Genomic DNA, 21,243 nt, shown 5'->3' with positions numbered 1-21,243 from the left:
ATAATTCGGCGGCAAAAGAGGATATCTCGCTATTGCTAAATTCCCCAGCTTTATAAAAGACCATGATATCTATGTTAGAAAATTGCACAAGGATTTGAAAGGAATTGAGTTCGATGAATACTTCTAAGAATTGTGGGTTCTTTATGGAACAATCATTTAAAATTTTATTGCCAATGGAAACTATCATGCTATGAAAAAAGATGATCTTAGTCATATGGATACTTGCGACTATGTACCTAAATTAGGATCATTCTGAAAATGGCAATAAAATTTAAACTTAAGATTGAAATACAAACCAAAAACACTAAAAAACAAACAAACAAGCTAATATAAAATAAATTATTAAACAAAAATATATAAAAATCTTAATTAATGTAATCTTATGTGTTGAATATGTTTGTTTGCAGATAATGATTCATTTTATTTTTGATTTTAATATAAATGATTTCACATTCAAATTTAATAAATACAGATACATTCTATAAAATTTTATGGAATAAAATTTGTTTAGAGAAAATAGATTAAAATTCTTTTTTCGATTACAGATTAGTAATTTATCAGAAGAAAAGCTATTTTTGATATAATGAAATAGAAAGATATCGCATAAAAAATGTTCTAATAAAGTATCAATTTTTAATCAAAAAACACCCACAGAAATCCAATCAATTAATTTTTAATTTAAATTTAGAAGATAATTTATTTTGTTTTGTAAACTTTGATATCTCCCTTATTATACTTATAATTTAAATTGGAGCAACTAAAAAAATGAATTCTATTTATTGAAATTTTATTTTTTTATATTTTTTAGATGTTTTTTTTAAAATAATTTTCTATTATTTAAAGAATTAATTAAGATTCAATCAAGTATAAATGAAGGGGAATAAATAAATAAATTTTGGTATTAAAAAGGATAAATTAAAATATATGGAATTAACATTTAATTTTTAGACCTAATATAAATTTATCTTCTCAAATATTTAAACAATTTTCCCCCTTAAATTAAGTGTAATTGACTTTTTACGAAAAAAAGAACTTCTCTACTTTATTTTATTGAATAATTTTAACTGTAAATTGAGCAAAATTAAATATAAAGCAAGTTTGTACTTATAATATCCATTTTTTATTTTTACTTTTCTCATTTTATCAATAAAACATATACAAGTGTATTAAAAAAACTATTTTAATGTTTATTTTTCTATATTTATTGATCAGCACTGAATATTTTTAGTATAGCAAATAGACTTTATTTAAAAAAATGTATTCAAATTTTATAATTTAAAATATATCTTTTATAAATCTATATAGACTATCTTATCAAAGCAAGCTCTCCTTACAATAAACAAAATTGATTTTATTTTTTTTATTATGCCATAATATGATGTATTTAATACAGATCTATCGAAGGAATCATATTACGATAAAACATTTTATTACTAACTGTAGTAAAAATATAATATTTTTTCTATGAAACATTTAAAATCTTACCCCTCAACTTCTGCATTATTTTAAATTGGAATAAAAAAAATGAATTAGCTTATTAAGACAAAATAATTAAATAATGTACATAATCTTAAAAAATAGCTAATAAATCAATAAGAATTTACAAATGTAAACATAAACTGGGATTATGAATAATTTTGATTATAATAAATCAATTTTGAAAAATGCCAAATTAATTATTTTTTCCTTTCTAATATCAGTTTCCTAAATACCACATGATCAAAGTAAATTGGTGGATTTCAGTTAATAAAGTATTTGATCTTTAATTAAATCTCAAAAATAATATGTAAATAAAGTCAATATTTGTACTTTGTTTACAAGAGATGGTGGGTGGCGGAAATATACACAGTTAGACTACTTTTAATTGATATTATAAATAAGTTATTAATTTTTTCAAAATTGAAAATCGTTCTAACCCAATTTAGGCTAATCTCGTTTACAGATATCTATCTAGCAAATAGTTTAACTTTGTATTCATGTTTATGGATAAAACAATCATTTCATATGCTGATATAAGTCAAATAGGAATCATCTAAAAAATTAACATAAGATAAATTTATACTTAAAGATGAAGTAAAAACTATTTAAAAGTTTTATGTAACTATTATTCGAGTAATGGTTTTTATTGAGGCTTCTTCTTACATAAATATTTTTTAGATGTAAATTCATTTATTTTCATATAGTAAATAAATAATTAAACCTTAAAGTGATAATTATGATTTTATGTATTAGATTTTACCTATCTTATAAAGGTTTTTTATGAGAAACAAAAACTGTAAACAAATTTTCAATAAATAATTGATTGTGCTTAATTCCTTTATAGAACTAATTTACTTGAATAGCTTTACTCCAAAAATTTATGTTTTTGGGAACTCTGTATTTTCTAATTCAAGTAAAAATAATAGTTTTGATGTTTAGCAAAAATGATAAATTCTAAAAATTAAATAATTAATGGCCTAATTCTAATAAATCAAAATAAAAAAGTTAAGCTCTTTCAAGCATTCATGGCTAACTTTTACAATAAAAATAGCTAATTCTATATGCAGCGCAATTTTTAAATTAGGTAAAGTTAATTTTTTCAAATAATAAAAAAGATACCATACAATTAAATCTAGTGATAACAAAAATATTATAACTAAACAAAGAGTTTTAATAATATATGCATCCCTTTATGTTAAGTTTTAAACCAAAAGTAATTAAATTCTATAAATGTATTAACTAAGAGTAACATTTTGAAATTTAAATTCGTTAGTTGAAATAGATTATTAAATTTTATCAAAAAAATAGATTTTGATGAGTGAAATTGCCCTTCTTTGCAAATAATTAATGAAATTTTTTCTACTTTTTTAAGAGTAGATTTTTTTACTATCAAATATCACTGCACTAATTTATAAATTAATTATTAATATTAATATTAGATATTTAATATTTACAAATTTTAGCTTATCAATTCATATTATTTCTGCTTATTTGTAACCAAATTTAATATCATTCATTCATTATTAATCCGAGTTAGAGGATATTTTTTGATCTTCATCATTTAAAAAAACAAAAATAATGAAAATTCATTGGGTAGATTACTAACTTAATTCAAGAAGCATCACTATTTGCGAGTTTTATTTGATAGTACATCATTAATTTAATTTTATGTTTATCATGACTTATTGATTGAATAGTTATTTGTACAATTTATATCCATAACTTTTTTTTCTCGTATAATTATTTAGAAAAATACCTTTAATGATAGACTAAAAGCACTTTAATCAATGAAATATTTGTATTTTTTGGTATTGGTTTGATTTTGCTTTTCAAACATAAAGTATTAAAAATTGTCTTTTTTAACACCAAATATAGAACAATCGATCTGCTCTATATTTTAGTGTCATTTTAGTAAAAAAAAAAATATACTTTCTATAATTTAAAAATAAATAAGTAACAAAATTTGGAAAAATTTAAATAATATTTTAATTATAATTGATATAAATATAATATATTTTATATACAAAATATAAAAATGAAAGAGAATTCCATTTTTTCTATTAACTGATAGAGATTATAACCAATCAATATACTGAATTTGATTAAAGGAAAAAACTAAAATTAAAAACAAATATTTAAACACAATCAAACGATTTAAAAAATTTAGTGGTGTATAGAGATAAATAAATCTTAAATTATCATTTTCATATTTTTTATTAGATTTATAATATCTCATAGAGAATAATAAAGCTTAAATTAATCACTTTAATGTTTTTTTTTTAAGCTAATTATGAATTATTTTCTATATTTTACAAATATCTTTAATTTGAGCTATTACTTTTTTATATATACACTAAAAAACTGTCTGTAGGTATTAGTTAAATTTTGCCTCAAATTTCTAAAAGTATTTGGTTTTCAAAGGAATATTTTTAAAGAAATTAAATTTAGTGTTTAAAATTTAATGTAAATAAATTACAATTAATAAACATAAGTTAATATGAAATAAAATATTATTTGAGAAAATAGCATATCATTATTTTTAATTTTTAATACTCATGTTTAATTTGTATTATCTTAAATCATCAAAAGCCTATCTATATTAAGGATTACTTTAAGTCTCTTAATCAAAGCTATATTTTTATAATATATTAGAAGTCTTTCTTTGTAGATTTGGATAAAATAAGCATAAATCAACAAAATTAGATAGTAATTTAGGTAAAAAATAGTATTTTAAAAGGAAAGGTGCCCAACCAGAATCCTGAGTCAAACCGAAAATAGGTTTCTTTCTTAGAAAGTATCTCTCAAAACTAAATACTCCTAAAATAGTAAATATATTTGCCCAGCTTACTTATTAAGCGCGCTATTTAGTCAAATTATTAACATCGATGATATCCTTATAATCAAACTTATTTCTAAAATAAGGATGATAAGTCAATAGGAGAAATGCATATGCTTTATGATTGAGGAAATCTTCATACTTATCATCAATATCTTCAACTGGAGGTGGATATATTCCACCTTTTGCAATTACTTCTTTGTTTACTTTGAAACCATTTGCAAGTTCTTATTGAATTACTTGTGGAGTTAATTTATCAAATTAAATTGGAGCTTGGTTAAAAAGGGCTGATTAATCTCCAGAGTAATTATGGCTCTCAGAAAAATTAAAATACTATTCGCTGGCTACGCTACTATCACTCATACTTTTGTTTTCCTGATCTTTAAATCTATCTTAATTCTTTTACTTTATTACAAAAATTTGCTTATATTTTTTAAATAAAATAACAAGTTTAATTTATTTATTTATAAAAATAAATTTATTAAATAATAAAGAATCGTCTTTATTCAAAATAAAAAATCTGGATTTTTCTTTTTTGTAAAATTTATAAAATATTTTAACTGTTTAAATTTTATCATTTTAGTTTTAAAAAATAATGAAATCATTTTTAAATAATTTTTTATATTTATCTGTATCAATAAATTAATATTCTATCACAAATGATAGCTACTGGTTCTTTCCATTTTTTACAATTAACAAAACCATATAAATTTTTATAATTTAAAGCGAAAAAGGATATATTTTTTAAAAATAATTATTTTTATTAGCAGCCTTAATATAGGAAATTAACGGTATTTATAAACAACTGATTTATTTAATGTAAAAGTAAATTTAAAGAATTTTGAAATTTTTTATAAAGCCATGTTTATTCACTTAAATATTCTTTCAAGTATTATTTACAAAATTATTTTTTTTTCAACCTTATTTGTCTTCTTTAAATTTTTTTATCAAAACTACCAACTATCTTAATAGCTAAACTCATAAGCAAATGAAATGAAATTTAGCTATCCATACTTTAATTATTATGTCTTTATTGAATTATTTTATGAAAAACATAAATTTTATAAAAATAGATTCTTTTGATCACCAAATTGAAAATGTAGAAAAAGAAAAATCAAAAGAAATCAGAATTCATTGTATTTTTTTTATCCTATTTTCAAAATTAGGATCAAAAGCCATAATAAAAAATCATTAAGTAACTTTTTTCAATTAAAAACAACTTTTATAAATGGAAAAAGCTTAAGATTAATTATAAATTTAATAGGGAAGTGAAAATATAATCCAGCTGCAATAACCACAAGATGGCTTTTTATACACTTGGGGGTTAAATACTGCAGGTTGTTTAGCTAATTAGAATGAAGATTAAGGAGAAGGTATCCCTTTCAAAGTAAAAACCAACCAAAAATTTAAAAGTGTTTCAACAGGAGGATTTTTTGGAGCTGCAATATCTTCGAAGAATGAATTATACACTTGGGGAGAAACAAAAAATTCTAGAAATGGACATCAAGCAAATAAAAATTATATATTAGTGCCTCAAAAAATAATGAATCTTTAGAATATTTCACGTGTTTCTTGTGGAAATTGGCACTGCTTAGCACTAAACAATTAAAACTAAGTAACTCACTAACTAACTAAATCATTTTTAAAAAATAATCTAAACTCATTCATTATTTATTAAAATTTTAGCTTTATGTGACAGGTCATAATAAGTATGGAGCTTGTGGACTATATGGAATAGATGAGATTAATGGATTCTAATTGAATGACACAATAAAAAATATTTAGATATGTTCGATAAGTGCAGGAGATGGGTTTAGCTTGTATTTGGATATTAACTAATAAGTATATTCTAGTGGATTTAGATAAATGCATGGAAACAAAGAAGATTAACATTAATATTAAATAAAAAAAATTAAAGAGCTTGAAGGTATTGCAATTAAACATATAAATGCTGGTTTTTGCCATTCCGCTGTAGTAACATAAGAAAGAGGAGAAGTATATACCTGGGGATCTGGCGATTACTACTAATTAGGTCATGGCAATAAATAATCCTAAAAAAAACCTCTTAAAATTAATAATTTGAGTGGAATAGAATAAGTTTCTTGTTCTCGGGGAGAAAAAAATTGTCATACATTAGCAACAAGCTCTGATGGTAAAGTATATAGTTGGGGAAGTGGGTATAAAGGCAAACTTGGACATTAAAATAGCTGGAGTCATGAAGATCCAGCAGATGAATCTCGCCCTAGACCTATTCAATATTTATAAGAAAAAGGTATTGTAATAGCTAAATCCATATCTGGAGGTATTCATTCTGCAGTACTATCTTAAGATGGTAGATTATTTACGTTTGGCTGCTGCTCAGATGGTAGACTTGGCCATATTAAAGATGAAAAACGTATTTATTTATATAAAGAGCCTTTACCTCGAGAAATATAAGGACCTTTTTTAAATAATAAAATAATAGATGCATGCTCAAGTTATTATTTTATGGCTGCAATAGCTGAATCTTGAGACTTTTAAAATATGTTTTTTTAAATTCTAAAAAGATAGATTTATAAAAACTACATAAAGCTAACTATCAACCAATCGAAAATTAACAAGTAAGTCAATAAATTTATACTTTTACTTGTTGGTCAAACATTAATTTTTAGATTTTAAAGTAGAATTAGCACACATTTCAATCTATTTATTTATTTATCTATTTATTGATTTTAAAAATATTAAAATGATATTTAGTATAGAGTTAAAAAAAATATAAACTTATAAAATTTAGCTATTAAAATAATTATTTATTTTGTAAGTTTATTAATTTAATAATAATTAGCTTAAGTAGAAATTATAAAAATAATATTCAGAAATAAAAAATTTATAATTTGTTAAAAAATTTAATTTTCAAAAATAAATTATATTTATTAATTTATTTAGGGGTTCATATATTATGATTTACAGTATATTATCTTCTTTTCAAAAACATACTATTTACAATAACTGATTTTCTTAATGTGAATGTAAGTAAGTGTGTTAAATTTACAGAAATATTAAATTTTTTATAAATCCATGTTTATTTACTTAAATATTCTTTCAAGTTTTATTTACAAATTTATTGCTCTTTAAACCTTACTTGTCTTCTTTACATTTTTTATCAAAGGTACCAACAATCTAATAGCTAAACTTATAAGTAAACGAAATAAAATGTAGCTATCCATACTTTAATTATTATGTATTAACTTAATTATTCTTTCTTTGAATAACTTAACATTTATTAAAATAGATTCTTTAATTTAATATAGAAATTTTATATGTAGAACATAGAAAAATTAAAAGAATTCAGAATTCATAATATTATTTATCTTCCTATTTTAAAAATTAGGGTCAAAAATCATAATAATAAATTATTAAATAACTTATATCAATTAAAAACAACTTTTATAAATGGAAAAAGCTTAAGATTAATTATAAATTTAATAGGGAAGTGAAAATATAACCCAGCTATAATAACCACAAGATGGCTTTTTATACACTTGGGGGAAAAATTCTTCAGGTTGTTTAGCTAATCAAAAAGAAGATTAAGGAGAAATTATCCCTTTCAAAGTAAAAACCAACCAAAAATTTAAAAGTGTTTCAACAGGAGGATTTTTTGGAGCTGCAATATCTTCGAAGAATGAGCTATACACTTGGGGAGAAACAAAAAATTCTAGAAATGGTCATCAAGCAAATAAAAATTATATATTAGTGCCTCAAAAAATAATGAATCTTTAGAATATTTCACATGTTTCTTGTGGAAATTGGCACTGCTTAGCACTAAACAATTAAAACTAAGTAACTCACTAACTAACTAAATCATTTTTAAAAAATAATCTAAACTCATTCATTATTTATTAAAATTTTAGCTTTATGTGACAGGTCATAATAAGTATGGAGCTTGTGGAATATCAGGGATAGACGAGATTAATGGATTCTAATTGAATGACACAATAAAAAATATTTAGATATGTTCGATAAGTGCAGGAGATGGGTTTAGCTTATATTTGGATATTAACTAATAAGTATATTCTAGTGGATTTAGATAAATGCATGGCAACAAAGAGGACTAACATTAATATTAAATAAAAAAAATTAAAGAGCTTGAAGGTATTGCAATTAAACATATAAATGCTGGTTTTTGTCATTCTGCTGTAGTAACATAAGAAAGAGGAGAAGTATATACCTGGGGATCTGGTAATTTCTACTAATTAGGTCATGGCAATACAAAATCGTAAAAAACACCTCTTAAAATTAATAATTTGAGTGGAATAGAGTAAGTTTCTTGTTCTAGGGGAGAAAAATATTGTCATACAACTGCAACAAGCTCTGATGGTAAAGTATATAGTTGGGGAAGTGGGTATAAAGGCAAACTTGGACATTAAAATAGCTGGAGTCATGAAGATCCTGCAGATGAATCTCGCCCTAGACCTATTTAATATTTATAAGAAAAAGGTATTGTAATAGCTAAATCCATATCTGGAGGTATTCACTCTGCAGTACTATCTTAAGATGGTAGATTATTTACGTTTGGCTGTGGTTCAGATGGTAGACTTGGCCATATTGAAGCTGAAAAATATGTTTATTTATATAGAGAGCCTTTTCCTCGAGAAATATAAGGACCTTTTTTAAATAATAAAATAATAGATGCATGCTCAAGTTATTATTTTATGGCTGCAATAGCTGAATCTTGAGACTTTTAAAATATGTTTTTTTAAATTCTAAAAAGATAGATTTATAAAAATTACATAAAGCTAACTAACTACCAGCCAATTGAAAATAAACATATAAATCTATAAAATATAAATTTTTGATTGAATTCAAGACATTAATTTTTAGATGAAAAAATAATCTTTCTTTTAAAGTAGAATAAACAAACACGCCTTTCAATGTATGTATTTATTTATTTTAAAAATATTAAAATGATATTTAGTAGTTATATAAAAATAATTAAAATGCAAACTTATTTTATTTTAACATGATTTATGTTTGTAAATAACGATTTTTATTTAAATCAACTAAACACTACTAACTAAAAATAGGATCAAATCCTACTTTATTTATTATTTTTGTTTACAATTCTAAATGTATCCAAAAATATCTACATTGCTTTTTATTTTAATAAATAAATAAAATTTATGTTTTTTTACGACGAATTTACTTATATTTTCCTCAAATTCGACTCACTTTTATAAGATATTAACTCTCCTTACTTGCAAGCAGTATTTAAAGATTTTGAATTTAAATGTTTTTTATAAGCTTTAAAATAATAACGAAAAAGAAGTGGAGATGGGAAGAATTTATCTATTTGATAAAAAAAATTTATTATAAACTAATCTTAATATAGAATGCACTTAAATATCAAAAAAATTCTATATTGATTACATAAATTAAATAAGTAGAAAGTTAACATAATGAATGTATGTATCTTCCTTTTAAAAATTATCAAATAGCTATAATAAGATTTTAAAAATTTTTAATTTTAAATACTTTTTTTAGTTAAAAAAATGATATTGTGCAACATTTTAAAGTCAAGTTGATCATCACAATTAAAATTTTATAATAGACTTAATTTTTTTAAATTTCGGCATGAATTTTATCTATTTTCTCAATTATATTCTAGTTTTTTAATGTATTTCAAATGTTTTTTTGAGATGGAATAAAGAATCTTACTTAAAACAATTTATTTAAATATGTGTCACATATTTTCAAAACACATTTTCTAAATAGCTATTTAAGGATTTGTTTACAGCAACCTCCATTTTAAAAAAAGCAGTAATTTAATATTTTGTAAATTAATAAATTTTTTTATTATCTGTTGGGTAATAAAAACTATTCCTTTTTATTTGAATTGCCATCAGTCATAAATCAGATTATAATAAAATTTATCAAAAAAATTTATCATCAAAAATAGAAACTACAAAAAATAAAAATAAATGCTAAGAAAGATCCTGAAGATCAGCGCTTATAGCGTTCCGTTTGGTGTTGCTTACTACTATATTCAAAATAACCAAAAGAATGATATAATTATGCATCAAAAAGTTACCTAGATGTCTGAAGAAGAATTTGAATAGCTTTTTGAAAATGTGGAAGGTCAGCCTGTAGAAGTATTTAAGTAAGAAAACTAATATTAAGAATTAGAGAAATAACTATCAAGAGAATAGTCGCTATTGTAGAAGAAATCTCTTTATAAAATGTTATAAGAATCAAACAGCATGTTATCTAAGTTTGTCACAGAAGAGTAAAATCAACTGAGAGATTTCTTTGAGTATGAAAAGAATAGAGTCATTCAAGATGGTAATGAGTTTGCAGAGCTTGCTAAGTAAGAGAAAGAATAAGTATAAGAATTCTATACTGACAAAAAGAATAATATTTAGAATGGAATAATCAAAATTAATTAATTAGCAAAAGAAGAAAAAGATTAAATTCAAAACTTTTATAAAAGTTAGAAGTAAAACTTGAGTGAAGGTATTAATAAAGTTAGCGAATTTGTTGAAGAAGAAAAGAAATAAATCAATTAAATCTATCATGAAAGTTTATAACAAGGCACAACCTAAATTAATAAAATTGTTTAAGATGAAAAGGCTCATTTGAGTAATTTAATAAGTCAAGCAAAGTAGAATCTTCATCAAATTGTAGAATAAGAAAAATAACTTGTAAATAAAGGAATAGATACTGTAAATTAATTTATTGATTTAGAAAGATAATAAATTATTGGATTATACAAAACTGAGAAGTAATTAATCGCCAACAAAATTAATTAATTGATTTAGTTAGAATAAGATTTAGTTAATAGCGTTAAGAATAATTAGAAAAACAAAATTGATAAAAGTGTGGAAAAGATTACCAGCTTGATTACCACTGAAAAGGAAAAAGTGAAAGAATTTTATAATTATGAGGTAGGAATGTTGAACGAAGACATCAATAAGGTCAATTAAAAAATAAATGATGAAACAAGCTAGATGAGAGAGTATTACTAGAATGAACTAGAAACTATTTAGAAAGAAGTTGATAAATTGGGTTCCATCTTTAATAGTGAAAAATAGGTAGCAACCTCTTTCTATAATGATAAAGCTAGCTAAATAAATTAAGAAACTAGCAAAGTAAGCTAGTTTTTATAAGAAGAAAAGCAACTAGTCAAATCTTTCGCAGAGAAAGAAAAAGAGTAACTTAAGAAAGGTGTTGACATAATTAATACTTTTGTCTCAAAAGAAAAAGAGTAGGTGAAGGAAGTTCTTTTAAGTAAAAAATCAGTTATAGACGAGAGTCTTTCAGTTGTAAACAAGCTTATAGAGGAAGAAAAGTAGTACTTGAAATCTATTTATGACTAAGAAATGGAAATGTTGAAGTCTAAGTTAGCTGAAATCAAAAAAATGATAGACTAAGAAAGGAGTCAGCTTAACGAGTTTTATTTGAGCGAGAAAGAGTAGTTTGATAGAGACGTGAAAAAGATAAATAATTTTGTTAGCAAAGAATAAGAACAAGTTAGAAGTATTTATGATCTAACTGTCAATAAACTTTAATAAACTTCTCAAGAAGTCAACTAATTTTTAATTGATGAAAAGAATTTCGTTAAAGGTTTTTACGATTACCAAATGGATCAAATAAAAGACAGTAATAAAAAATTGAATTAGGATACTGATTTGAGTATAATTACTTAGATAAATTGCATGATAAAAGAGGAGATAACCAAGTTAATCAAAGAAGAGTCTGAAAGGATCAAGAAAGATTCAAATATAGTAATGAATAACTATATTGAATCGAGAAAGCATGCGTCTGAGTTTATAGAAAATCAGTATAAGAAAGTTATAAATAGTGGCCCTGAAGACAGTAAGCTAAGATAACTAGAAAGAATGATTTATGAAGACATCGTCAAACAAGCAAACTAGGTGTATAATGTTATTAAAAATGCTGAATTGGGTTTCACAGAATTCTCTTAATATGATAAAATAAAAGATAGCTAAGCTGATTCAAAATAAGAAAAACATTTCACAGAATACGAAAGTGAACTCATAAAGAACGACAAATAGAAAGTATTAGATTATTATTAAAGTAAATCAAAATAAATGGCAAAAGAAATAATAGAATAGAAAAAAATGCAAAGTGAATAACATAAAATGGACGATCAATCCATGCAGTAGATTAACAAGATTATTGGTTAAGTCTTAGGCAACTACTTCTAAGTAATTTAAAAAAATAAAGATTTAGAAATCAAAAAATAAGTCTAATCATCAGAATTCACTAAGCAGTTTGACTAAAATGCTGAATGAAATACAAATAAATCTTTGATAATAAAAAAAAAGAAATAAGATATTTTTATAAAAAAATAAACACATATTTATAAATCTAAATTAATTAACTTATCTAAACAGATTGATTATAAATAATTATTATTATTTTAAATTTTAAAAATTGTATACCCATAAACAAACAAACTTTTTACTTATTTTATAATAGTATAATTTTAAATTTATTAGTATGATTTATTTATTTATGATCTATTTATCAATTACTTTATTACATCCTCTCTTTAAACATAATTCAAAAAAAAATTAAATAAAATCAAGTCGTAAAATAAAAACTAAACTATTTAAAAATAGGTTGATATTTATTTATAAAAATATAGGTGAAAATTAAATATTTTATTTTTAGAACAAAGTTAATTTTAATAGCTGCAATTAATAAAATTTAACAAGATACTTCACTTGCGCTTTATAAATATAAAACAAAATAACAAAAATAAATTCTAGCTCTTAACAAACATGTATAAAATTAATATAAGTTCATTTTTTAAGAAATGTATATATATATATATTAAGGAGATAAATAACTTTTACTTATTTTATTGGTAATAAAAATTGTATTTAACCAGGTATAATTAATTAATTAATAATTACTCTTCATTAAATCTTTTGTTTTTATCAGCTAAATATTTTATAAATATACAAATAAAAAAATCCCAAACTCAACTTTTTTTAAAGTAAGTGACTAAATACATAAATTTGTAAAAATATATTTAGACAATATTTAATTGGTTAATTACTAAATTCATTATTTCTTTGTTAAATTACCACAAAATATAACCCTATTTATTTATTTACTTACTATCTTTCTTATTTACTTCTATGAACGTTTCTAAGAAATTTATACTTTAATTTGACCAAATACTTAATAATTTATAAATTTGATTAGCAAATAACTGAATTTTGATTTTAAGATATAATTTTTATTAATAATTCATTTTTTTATTACTTATTTATTTGTTTGTTTATTTATTTAATTAGTTATTTTTAGTTATTTATTACTTTAATTACATTAATTTGCATGGATTTTTTTTTTTGTCAAAAAATGTTACATGCAGCACTTTCTTTCACTTAAATTGGTTTAAATGTCTCGATGAATTTTCCTTTCACCAAAAATTAAGCAAATACAGGTCTATGATCTGAGCCAAAGACATCCAAAGCTGATTCATAATTTAATAATTTTATTGTGTCAGGATTTTTTTATTTAAATAAAATTCTGTCTGTCCATCCTGGGATTCTTGCGTCTGAACCGTCTGTAAATTTATTCTGTTCATCAAGAACACGATAAGATGGAGGGAAAAGGATTAGGCCTTCCTAAAAATCAGAAAAAACCTATCCAATTTTTTTTTGAGCCATAAGTTAGTCTCTCTTTAAGAGTTCAAAATACTTATTGGTATTTATTAATTCATCGACTTCTTCTTTACTTTTAGCATCAATTCTATAATTAAAATCCCCCATCCAGAATATATAATGAAAGCGTTTGAAAAGTGATTCATTAGGGTTTTGGCAGTACTTGGGCAGATTCAAACTTTGTGATATTACTTGATAATCTTAATTTCTTCTTTCATTATTATTCTGTCCTGATGAAAAATGAGAATTTATGAAAAGATAACTTTTATCGCCTATATCCATGCTTATTGCTACACCTCCTTTATTACCAAATAAATTCATCACTCCTGTTGCTTTTTAATCAATACTAACAGCAGTGACATATTTGACTAAATCTTTCACCATAAATATACCCAAATGAAGGGCATTCATAGAAACACTTTTTACTAATTCGTATTTATTTCCCAAAACGTATGATAAGTGAGCTTCCCATTTTTGTTTACTCTCACAAAATATGCTCATAGGAATTGATCTTAAACACTCTTAGCTCGAAATAACTATTATGTGATGTTCTATTTAATCAGGTCTTAAAAGTTTATTTGTACACAACTATGGCATACTTCCATGCATATTCCAAGTTATGCAAAGCATTTTTAATTATTCTAATTCAGTTATACTCTAATTTTTTTCATTCTCAAAGCACCAAATTGTTTCTCTCTCAAATTTAAACTAGTCGATTAAAACTTTTTGAATATCTTAATCGGAAATGATGTGCTCCATCAATTTATCTGAATACAATACATAGCCCTTATCGATAGTCCCTGGTTTTCTAAATAAATATTTTACAAGTAAAATGAATATTCTAATAAAAATTTTAATTTTATTGTTAAATATTGTTTAAATCCAAAATTGTACTGGAGCATAAGCATTTCTTTTCTTTTTTCTTCCTCATCTTAAAGGCTTAGTAGTTAATCTTTTATATTTATAGACTATGTAAGTTTTATACAAGGAATAATAATTACTCAGCTTAAAAAAAAATAAAATAATTTCAATTACATTTAACTCTTTGCTTGCTTACTATTCTTCTTAATTGATTACAATAGTCTGTATAGGATTTGTCTGATTCAGAAGACCATCATTTTCTGCATTTTGATAAGATTATATATCTACACGAACTACATTATTATTATCTTGTTGGTAAGTTTTATTTGTAGTTTAATTGCTGTTAACGTTAGAGTGATCTTATTTGGAATGGATTTATATCTACTAAACCTACTAAGCTTAACTCATAATATAAATTTTATAGTTTATTTTTTATAAAAGCTTATTAGAAATCCTTTTTTTACTGTATTTTCTTTATTGTGTATCAAAATTTGATAATTCGCTTGAAACTCGAGTTAATATTAATTGAAACAGTAGTTAACGTTCTTTTAATAGCGTATTTAATAATAATATCTATGTTAAAAAGTGCTAATTATATTTATATTCACAAAAATGCCTTTCATTTGATCCTTCATTAAAATAGTAAAAAAAATTATAATTTTTTTCTTTTAATTATTATTTTTATAAACACTTTTTGCTACATTTTTGAAAATTTAAATAATAAAAATAAAAATAATTTTCAAGGAAATATTATTCTTAAAACATACATACACACCATTCTAAATTTACTTAAGTCAAATATTAGGTCATATACTTATACGAACAACTATAACATTATTATTATTTTAATAGTTAAATTTATTAATTTCTATTAAAATTAGAATGATATAAATTAGATTAAATTTTTATCTAAGAATATAAAGCTTATTTCATTTATGATAATCTATTTTTTATTTAGGATAAAAGCTAATTCAAAATACATTTTTTACTATATCCTGGTATTGAAATATCCAACAGTCCTGATTGTGATATTTCAATACCAAGAACAGCTATATTACTGTTTTAATTAAAAATAGTTTGAAATTTATAAATTAATATTTAAAAATTAAAATATAATTTTGAAATTCATTTAAAATAATTTTTATGTTTACTTTTGTAAGTATAATAGATATCTTAGTATTTAACTCATTTATATTGATATTTTGTCTAATCTTATATTATTTTGGTAGAAGGTTTGAAATATGTGATCAAAAAAGTTAAAAAATTTAGAATATTTGTTTTTTTCATATTTTTATACTGTTATTAGAACATCAAAAAAAAGAGTCATCCAATAATTATTAGTTATTTACAGAACCAAATTAAAATATTAACAAATAAAGAATGATTAAAAAATAGTAACTAGGATAATAGTGCAAAAGGCATTCTTAAAATTATATCTTGTATGTAAATTTAAATATTATTAAAGAAATTGAAAATATTTTATTTTGCGAAATGTGTCCATTTACTCAACAAAATTTTTGCATAAAAGATTGTGCGATGGTAAAATAAATTGTTAAATTGAATCATAATTGTTTTATTATGAATTTTTTTCTTGTTAAAATGATGCCAGTTTTTATAAAAAATAATAAATTCTTTGAACTAAAATTGTATGTTTGACTAAATTAACCTATTCTATGATGAATTGCAACTAAGATTGATAGAAATAGTATCAAAATCAAAAAAAATCATCACATAATTTTGCTTAATAGCTAAAAAATTTATCAACTAAAGCAGCAGATGCCTACAGCTTAATTGTTAAAATTTCAGAAATAAAAATTATGATATCAGATTTGAGTATTAATTAGGATCAAAAAGAATCAAATTTGAGAATCTTATTTTATTAAATATTTTTAGATACAATATAGAATACTTAAAAATTCTCAAATATATTAGACGAATATCAATAATTATCAACTGATTTTTATCAAAATTTAGTGAATAAATATTATTAATTAAAACCAATATACAAACAAATTTTAGTTATTGTTCCCTAGATATATTAGAATTTTATAAAATCGGATCAATTAATAATAATTAATAAAATTGAAGATTTTATATTATTAAAATAATAATCATACTAATCGAGTTCTAAAAGGAGATAATAAATAAATATATATATTCAGTTTTTGATGCAAAAGGAACAAAGCTTGTAGCAATTTTCTTGAAAAATGACTCTTAATAAAAGTAGTGAATATTCTTTGAAATTTAAAATAAAATACATCAAAAAAACTGTTTAAATAACTTTTTTCAATTGAATTGTTTAGCAACAAATGTCCAAGGATTCAATTATTTTAAACTGCAATTTAGATAATTAGGAAGAAAGTGAATTTAACTCTTATAATTAAATGAATATGGAGTTTAATTAAAGATTTTTAAGGATAATTTAGATTCTTTTGAGCTGAAGCCTGAACAAAATGATAATGATTCAATCTCAATATCAATAATAATGTAAACTTAAAATTTAAATTAAGAAAACAATTAAAATTGTATGAACAAAGCCTTAATTAGGTAATCAAAAAAAATTAATTAGATCTTATTAAATATAAAAAATAATGAAATGATAGATCATTTATCTAAATAAAAGAGCTAAGAGTTTATTGAAGAAAGTCCTATATATTTTATTTAATACAGCCTACATTTATAGATTATACCCTTTTATGAAGAAAATCCTTTAAACTGTATGAGTCAAATATCAGTTTAGGTTATTCCATAGAAAATAAATTATGTTGTAAAGCATACATAAATGAGTAAGAGAATAGATTTTTAATCTAACTCAAATAATTAAATGCTTATGGAACAAAGTTCTTTAAATATTTAAAAACTCAAATTTATATTTAATAATTTAATGGACAATAGTGAATATAATGAAAGCAATTAAAATTGTATGACTCAGGAATTAAAAACAATTATTCAATAATAAATCAATTAGGAGATAATATATTAATAACTAAATAAATTACTAAAATCGTAGTTAAATGCTTTTTAAAAAAAGTTTAATGATATTAATGAAGAATATATAAATCCTATTTAAAATATTTTAATAATAAAAATAAATTTAAATTTAAGTTTAAATCTAAATTAGAAGGAATATTTTAAGTATCTTATTTTAAAAACTAATATAATTTATTGACTTTATCATAATAAAAATAAAGAAATTTAATTAATGGCTAAGATTTCTAAATAAAAATATCTTTTAACAGAGATGAGTACTCAGAGCTAATTCTTACTGAAGCAAAAAAAGTTATTTTGACAGTAATAATATATATATAGCGCTTCCAGGATTAAAATTCTTGTGGTAGCGCTACAGCAAGAATAGTAATCTTGGAAGCGCTTAAGTAATTTAATTAATATTTGTAATAAGAATTATTAAAATAAATATATAAATTTATGATTATACATGTTTTAAAAAATTTAAAATCATTTTTACGAAATATATATATGAAGTTAGGCATACTGAATTTTTTTTTATTATAAAATATTTTAATAATTTTTAAAAAAGTTGTATGTAAATTAAAAAATATCTATATGTAATTGACAGTAGGTTCGTGTTCCCATTGAGTATTATATAAAATTATTTAGTTTATTAGATAAATAAAACTGGGATAATCAATATTTTTTATTTTTTAGAAATTTATGGAATTAGGAGAGACAAACTCATTAATATTTTTTAAAAAAACGAATTTAAAACTAAATAACTAGCTCTTTTAATTAATTTATTTATAAGCTATTTATTTTTTTTCTTTTTATTTAATTTCAAGTTTTTCTTTTATTTTAAATTAATTATTTTTTACTATTTCATAATATAAACAAACAAATTAATTATTTATTTTTTCTTCAATTTCTAAAAAGTACCAATTAAATTGGTGTTGTATATATACTTAAAATCGCACATAGTTGTTTTTACTGAGTATTTTAAGTCTATTTAAATATAATTACTTAAAAACCAATTAATTTATTGTAAATATAAATATTTATAAATACTTTTTGCTAGTAATACGTAAAAGAAGGGAATTTTTACCAAATCCTAATCACATTTATAGCAACCTTTCATGATTTTACTAAGAATTATGCTTGATTCCCATTTGTCTACTAGATCTCCTGTTACACTCTGATCACATAGAATTTTTCCAAATAAAGAATAAAGAGGGGAGTATAGGATTCAAACACCCCTTATTATAGTAAAGACCTTCTGACTCTCCTACTCGAGCCGATTTACCCTTCTAAATAAATGAATCAGTCTTAGATTCTACTTCAATAAAATAGACTAATTTAAGTAATTTGAAATTTTATATTTAGTAAAAATTGTTTATCAGTGTTTTTGAGTGTAATATTTTTTGATATAAAAATTGATTGAAAACAATTTAGGAAACTCATAAAATTAATTAATTTATCTATTAGCATTCTATTTGATTATTTTTCATATACCTTTTTATTTTGCTTTCAAAATTTTCAATTCCTTGTAAAACTAACTAATTTTTTTATTTTCTAATTTTTCTTTTAACAGTAATTAATTGATTTCTTATTATTTCTTGTGTTTTTCCATTTAACTAACTAATTAATTATGTATTTATTCTTCAATTTTTAAAGAATATCAATTAAATCTGTGATGAATAAATGCAAAAACTTGCACTGAGTGATATAAATTCAGGACTTGAGGTTCATTTATATATAATTACTTCTTTAATAATCTTATTTGTTATTAATATTATATGCATACCAATTTTTTTTTAACAGATATATAATTAGAAGGGTAGAAAAGTTCACTTAACCCTAAAAGAATTTTTATTACCTTCCATGATTTTGCAACTCATCGAGGTGGCTTCCAATTTGCCTTTTAGGTCTCCTATTACTTTCTTATTTACATAAATTTTTTCTGAATAAAGGGGTGCTATCTTTTATCTTAGCAAAGGCCTTCTAACTTTCCAACTCTAGCAGGCCTTTCTATTTAATTGATATATTAGTCTTAGTTTATAATTTAATAAAATAATCTAAATAATTTGACACCTTATATTGAGTAAAAATTGTTTATCAGTTTTTGAGTGTAATATTTTTGATATAAAAATTTATTTAAAACAACATAACTAATCTTTTTAATTTATTCATTCCTTTATTTATTTTTTGTTTGATTTTTATACATTTATTCTTTGATTTTTCTTCATCTTAGTTAATTTAACTAATTTTTTCATTTTCAGTTTTTGCTTTTATCAGTAATTAATTGATTTTTTATTATTTCATATGTTTTCTTCATTTTTTCTTTTAACTAACCCATTAATTAATAATAAATTTTATCTTCAATTACTAAAAGTGATGCATATATAAACTCGTACAAGGTGACATATTACAGGATTTGTCCCTTTACACAAAATTACAGATATACTATTTTTATTATTATAATTATTATTATATGTATACCAATTATTTATTTATATAAATGATATAATTTGAAGGGTAGGGGGTTCTCTTAATATAAAGGGAAAAGTGAGGACTAGTGTAAGGTTTTTAAGACCTAATATCATCAATTTTTTTAAATCAAGTATGTGTAAATTTGACAAATTAGGAAACTGTTCTACTGGGTTCGTTTTCTCATTAGCCTTTATATCATACATAACTTTCTATTTTAATTAATTACTTATTTCATTATTAGTTTTTTTATTTTAATTTATTTTTCTTTTTCTTTTGATTTTCCTTCTTTTTTGTAAATTTTTTCATTTTCAAATTTTCACTTTTATAAATAATTAATTGGCCCGTTATTTTATATGTTTTTCTTCAATTTCCTTTTAACCAACTCACTAATTAATTACATATATTTTCTTCAATTTCTAAAAAGTGAAAGCAAAACTGGTGATAAAATTATGCCTTCATATATAAATGAGTCCAGTATAAGCTTAAAATTTATTTAAAATTATTTCTATGTATTTTTTATTATATTTTAAGCAATATGTTAAACTATTTTTGAATTTGAATAGCATATTATTGATTTTAACATTTTAAGTTCCAAAAATCATACATGTTGTGCACCTTCTTTTTTTGTAACATGTATTGTGTAGTGTGTGATTTTTCAATTTCAATAATTAATGAGTAATAAATAAAATTTTATTCAGAATTATTATTTAAATGATCTGATTGTTTTGATATTTTTTTCAAAAGTGTTAGGGTTAATTTTTCAATTATTTATTATCAATTTTAAAAAGTCAAAAAAAACTACCTCAATAACTCTTTTTAAATTTTATTTCATTATTTTTAAAAAATTTTATTTGACCTTGTTATTTTTGAAAATTCACCAATATTCAAAAACCCAATTCTCAGCTCACCATGAATAAATAGGGTATATAATTATTTTAAACGACACCTACT

At 22.1% G+C, this 21,243-nt stretch overlaps 7 protein-coding genes across 7 annotated transcripts; 2 read left to right on the top strand and 5 right to left on the bottom strand. All coding sequences in view use genetic code 6, as the record gives it.

The window, feature by feature from the left end:
- Positions 1-4,009: 4,009 nt before the first annotated feature.
- Positions 4,010-4,678, bottom strand: TTHERM_00586650 (hypothetical protein; the record flags this gene model as incomplete). Its single annotated transcript, XM_001019870.3, has 1 exon — positions 4,010-4,678. The coding sequence occupies one exon, from the start codon at positions 4,676-4,678 to the stop codon at positions 4,010-4,012; it is 669 nt and encodes a 222-aa protein (XP_001019870.1).
- Positions 4,679-5,543: 865 nt separating this feature from the next.
- Positions 5,544-9,329, top strand: TTHERM_00586630 (chromosome condensation regulator RCC1 repeat protein; the record flags this gene model as incomplete). Its single annotated transcript, XM_001019868.2, has 2 exons — positions 5,544-5,930; positions 8,206-9,329. 2 exons carry the CDS (start codon positions 5,544-5,546, stop codon positions 9,028-9,030), a joined length of 1,212 nt encoding a protein of 403 aa, XP_001019868.2. The 3' UTR covers positions 9,031-9,329.
- A 51-nt stretch (positions 9,330-9,380) lies between these two features.
- On the bottom strand, positions 9,381-9,860 carry TTHERM_000586629 (hypothetical protein; the record flags this gene model as incomplete). The annotated part of the gene is made up of 2 exons (XM_012798555.1): positions 9,381-9,640; positions 9,827-9,860. 2 exons carry the CDS (start codon positions 9,858-9,860, stop codon positions 9,381-9,383), a joined length of 294 nt encoding a protein of 97 aa, XP_012654009.1.
- A 412-nt stretch (positions 9,861-10,272) lies between these two features.
- On the top strand, positions 10,273-12,606 carry TTHERM_00586620 (hypothetical protein; the record flags this gene model as incomplete). The annotated part of the gene is made up of 1 exon (XM_001019867.1): positions 10,273-12,606. One exon carries the CDS (start codon positions 10,273-10,275, stop codon positions 12,604-12,606), a length of 2,334 nt encoding a protein of 777 aa, XP_001019867.1.
- Positions 12,607-13,677: 1,071 nt separating this feature from the next.
- On the bottom strand, positions 13,678-15,258 carry TTHERM_00586610 (endonuclease/exonuclease/phosphatase family protein; the record flags this gene model as incomplete). The annotated part of the gene is made up of 3 exons (XM_001019866.1): positions 13,678-14,797; positions 14,884-14,957; positions 15,025-15,258. 3 exons carry the CDS (start codon positions 15,256-15,258, stop codon positions 13,678-13,680), a joined length of 1,428 nt encoding a protein of 475 aa, XP_001019866.1.
- Positions 15,259-17,662: 2,404 nt separating this feature from the next.
- Positions 17,663-18,940, bottom strand: TTHERM_000586587 (transmembrane protein, putative; the record flags this gene model as incomplete). The annotated part of the gene is made up of 2 exons (XM_012798554.1): positions 17,663-18,807; positions 18,871-18,940. The coding sequence occupies 2 exons, from the start codon at positions 18,938-18,940 to the stop codon at positions 17,663-17,665; spliced, it is 1,215 nt and encodes a 404-aa protein (XP_012654008.1).
- A 756-nt stretch (positions 18,941-19,696) lies between these two features.
- On the bottom strand, positions 19,697-20,026 carry TTHERM_000586580 (hypothetical protein; the record flags this gene model as incomplete). The annotated part of the gene is made up of 1 exon (XM_012798553.1): positions 19,697-20,026. The coding sequence occupies one exon, from the start codon at positions 20,024-20,026 to the stop codon at positions 19,697-19,699; it is 330 nt and encodes a 109-aa protein (XP_012654007.1).
- Between the last annotated feature and the right edge of the window lie 1,217 nt (positions 20,027-21,243).

The sequence above is a fragment of the Tetrahymena thermophila genome (genome assembly GCF_000189635.1).
Source record: "Tetrahymena thermophila SB210 genomic scaffold scf_8254580, whole genome shotgun sequence".
NCBI classification, from domain to species: Eukaryota; Ciliophora; class Oligohymenophorea; order Hymenostomatida; family Tetrahymenidae; genus Tetrahymena; species Tetrahymena thermophila.
Note: the sequence above shows the minus strand (reverse complement) of the source record. Positions and strands in the feature narration are given on the sequence as shown.